We start from the raw sequence: 3,950 nt of genomic DNA on the forward strand, positions 1-3,950 counted from the left end.
CGGTTAGGGTGAGAGGGAAAGATATTAAAGAGAGCTAAGGGGCAATTTTTTTCACACTGGGGGTGGTACCAGTATGGAATGAGCTACCAAAGGAAGTGGTGGAGGCTAATACAACTGCAACATTTAAAATGTGTCTCGATGGGAATACGAATAGGAAGGGTTTGGAGGGATATGCGCTGGCTGCTGGCAGGTGGAATTGTTTGGGTGGGATATCTGGTCGGCATGTACCGGTGAGACAGAATGTTCAGTTTCCGTGATGTATATCTCTATAACACTCTGACGTTCCCTTCCAGCTGACTGTTCCTGAAGCTCTAATTCTGTCTCTCTGTCTCTCTACCCGTCTCTATCTATTTCCACCCGTCACGTGTGGCATGGGGCATCGATTAGGGCATCAGTCAAAGGACATTAACATGAAGATACAGTGAAGAAGGCTAGTGGCATTCTGTGATTCATTGCAGGAGGATTTGTACAAAAATAAGTAACAATGTTCTGCTCTCTGTCACATTACCCTGATTCTCTCTTTAAACCTCTCGCTAATCGCAGAGTTTACTACAACACTGGGACAAGGAAATACAATAAATCAACATTGACCTTCCGATGCAAATTGTTGAAATGTGAATTGTTGACTTTTACGATGTGTCCAATATAATGGGCATTGTTCTGAGTAACTCGTCTCAAACTTGGCCCACTGACATTGCACAGAGAATGTATCACCCAAAGTCCGCCCCTTAACTCACAACCTGACTTTACCCCTTCCAGTTTCCTCCGAGCAGGTAAGCACCGGGCGTTTGATTCTGGGAGAGGACATTTTGCCTTCCAATCTTCACCTGCAAATCATACCCATGGGAGATAATCAGAACTTCTGCTTAATTACTGGGCAAGCACCACCGAGGACGATAGACAGACATTTTCTGTTTGCCGACACGTGTGTCCCTGCATATCTTTCACGCTCTCGCCAATGTAGTACGAATTGAACAAGTTTTTTTTTCATATTTTTCAGATTTTTTCTGTGTTTTCCCTACAGTACGGTTAAAGGGTGCTGACAAATCTCAAAATGTGGTCACTCTGCCTGTTCCTGTTGGTGCTGCTCACAATCCCCATGTCAGATGCGGCTGTACTGGATAACCGTGCCTTGACTGGCATTGTCAATCGGTAAGTGTTAGTGAAATAGATCTTACCTGACCATCTCTGTAAGCTGGGGGCTGTGCTCAATCTGAGGTCAAGTCAGAGCCTGGTTGCCTGGAGCAGGCTGGTAAGAAATGGTGAGGACACGGCAGGTATAGGCAGTGCTCTGTAGCTGTGGGAAATAAGTCTGAACCCATTAACTAGGACTCTTATTACTCCCAGAGGAAGGGACTTCCAGGGAAACTATTACCAGATTTCCCGGGGTCATATCTCTAACAGTGAAATCGATAGCACTCGCTGACCCCGAAATAAAGGAGAGTGAAATACATCGGAGTGAGCTTTGAAGAGAAAGTCCAAACCCCCCACACAGGCAACATTTTACTGTTTACTGAATCATCTCACTCACCACTCAGTTTCCCTTTGTCTCCCTCTGCGTCCTTTGCTATTATTTCCATTTCCTGTCAGTCTGCAAGTCTTTTGTTCTGTTTGTCTCTGTATGCCCCAAACATTTTTCCGCTTAACAATTCTTCCAGGATTCTCCCGACGTCCAGCTCCCACTGATTGCACCTGTAGCCCTCATTCTCTCTCTCTCTCTCTCTGTTTCTCTCCCCGTCTCTATGTATTTCTAACCATCCCGTGTATCATGTGGCATCAAGTAGTGCATCAGTCAAAATATTTAAAGTGAAGCTAGAGCGAGTTATCAAGAAGGCTTGTGGCATTCTCTAATTCATTGCAGGAGGATTTGTACAAAAATAAGTAACATTGTTCTGCTCTCTGTCAATTACCCTGATTCTCTCTTTAAACCTCTCACTGATCCCAGAATTTACTATAACACTGGGACAGGGATACAAAGTAAATCAACATTGACCTTCCCATGCAAGAACTTGAAATGTGAATTGCAGGGTTTCACGTTTTCTTTAATATGATGAGCATTGTTCCAAGTAACTCATCTCAAACTGGGCGCACTGACACTGCAAACAGAATGTTTTACCCAAAGACTGTTCCTTGATTGATATCCTGACTTTACCTCTTTCAGTTTCTGCACAGAAGCTGGGCACCAGGTGACCTATTATAGGAGAAAATACTTCGCCTTCCTGTTGGCTTTACCTGCTTCCCAGTGCAGAAAGACCAACGGATATGTAGACTTGAACCCCGGCAGACCAATACATCCTTTCATTACCAATGATGTGAACGTAGTCCTGAACTACCCAGGTGGAAATGACCTTGGTGTCTTCCTGAACAGCGGCAGTCGTTGCCCAGAAAGTAAATTACTGAACCCCACCCAGATCAACGGGAACCGCACCGCGGCTCAGCTTTTCCAAACTCTGCTGAATAACAGAACTCAGCACAATAACCAGCCAGTGGGCTGTATCATTCTCTACACTACCTACAGCCCATGTCTAGATCACTGTTTCAGTAACAGGGGGAATTGTGAAATCATCCCTGTCTTGCAAATTTCCCCATTTCGGGACATATGGACAGAACCAGACATTCACAAGTATTTTGTCTTCAGTAAAATATTTGCACATGATGCAGATCAGAGCCAACACCAGGAAATCCGGGAAAAGCTGGCTGCAGTGGAGAATACCGGGTTTCATGTCAGAAAGTGTGATGGAAAAAGCCTATTCATATGTAGAGAATGCTCCGCACTAGAATACTGCATTGAACAGGCTCCAAGAATTGATTAAACATAATAAGGGAATTGGGAATTTCTGTAAAGGGGTGCCGTGCCTGTCCAAATACATCTATCACATTTCAAATCAGTATAATATTCTGAATTTACTAACTTACACTGATATCCTTTCTGCTTGTCATTCAATGAATCATACCAGATGTAATCAGAGATAAAAAGTCAATTATCCACTCAATAAATTCAAGAAACCATCACAGTCAAAATCAATTGCACTCACAACGTATTTTTCCTGTCCATCAACACATCTTCAAATGCAACCCAATTCTGGTCCCAGGTTTTCAGTGTCAGTCTAATTCTAAGCAGTCTTATTCCTGATGAAGGGCTCCTGCCCGAAACGTCCATTTTCCTGCTCCTTGGATGCTGCCTGACCTGCTGTGCTTTTCCAGCACCACTCTAATCTTAATTAGAATCTCCAGCATCTGCAGTCCTCATTTTCGCATTAGTGAAACCCAGCTGATCACTGCAGACAGATATGCTTGACAACAATACTTGAAAGTGTTCAGAAACCATTTCCAAGGATGTTGCCAGGGTTACAGGGTTTGATCGATAGGGAGAGGCTGAATAGATTGTACTCCATGTGATCTAACCTTGCGAGCCAGCCTACCATGAGGAACCCTGTCGAACTCCTTACGGAAATTAATCTGGTCCCCACCCATCCATCCATTAAAAGACATTTGAATGGGTATATGGATACGAAGGGTTTTAACGAATATTGGCCAAATGCTGGAAATGGGCCTAGATTTATTTAGGATACCTGCTAGGCTGTTTCAATGCTGTATATCTTTTTAACTCTCTGACTGTGACTCTAATACGAAGGTTATACAGTAACATTCAAACCCAGTGGTGGAGTTGAATGTGAAATACTTGCACCGAGGCTGGTGTCCTTCTTCAAGTCCCCTTTATTTACACATGAGCAGCCCTTCCCTTTATCACTGTCTCATTCAGAGACCACATCTCTGACACTGACCCTTCTTATCTGTCAGCCAGATAAACAGCCCCAATCAGCGAACTCATATTCTATGAGATCCAGCTGGCTGTCCTGGTGTCAACGGCTGCAGTATGTCCCCTGGAAATAAAGCACACACTAAAGAGAAACAGTTACATAACCGCGGTATAGGAAGGGATAAGGCCA

At 43.9% G+C, this 3,950-nt stretch overlaps 1 protein-coding gene across 1 annotated transcript; it reads left to right on the forward strand.

Moving 5' to 3' along the window:
• The first annotated feature begins 1,012 nt into the window (after nt 1–1,012).
• Nucleotides 1,013–2,813, forward strand: LOC148134810 (uncharacterized). The gene is made up of 2 exons (XM_087985386.1): nt 1,013–1,152; nt 2,162–2,813. The coding sequence occupies exons 1-2, from the start codon at nt 1,055–1,057 to the stop codon at nt 2,811–2,813; spliced, it is 750 nt and encodes a 249-aa protein (XP_087841512.1). The 5' UTR covers nt 1,013–1,054.
• Nucleotides 2,814–3,950: the final 1,137 nt, after the last annotated feature.

This window comes from Chiloscyllium plagiosum, unplaced genomic scaffold (assembly GCF_037043375.1).
Source record: "Chiloscyllium plagiosum isolate Xiang-an unplaced genomic scaffold, Cpla_swu_hap1 HiC_scaffold_52, whole genome shotgun sequence".
Taxonomy (NCBI): domain Eukaryota; kingdom Metazoa; phylum Chordata; class Chondrichthyes; order Orectolobiformes; family Hemiscylliidae; genus Chiloscyllium; species Chiloscyllium plagiosum.

Coding starts and splice junctions, on each gene's coding strand:
- LOC148134810 (XM_087985386.1), top strand. CDS start 1,055: ATGTGGTCACTCTGCCTGTTCCTGTTGGTGCTGCTCACAATCCCCATG. Junction 1,153..2,161: donor TTGACTGGCATTGTCAATCG/GTAAGTGTTAGT, acceptor TACCTCTTTCAG/TTTCTGCACAGAAGCTGGGC.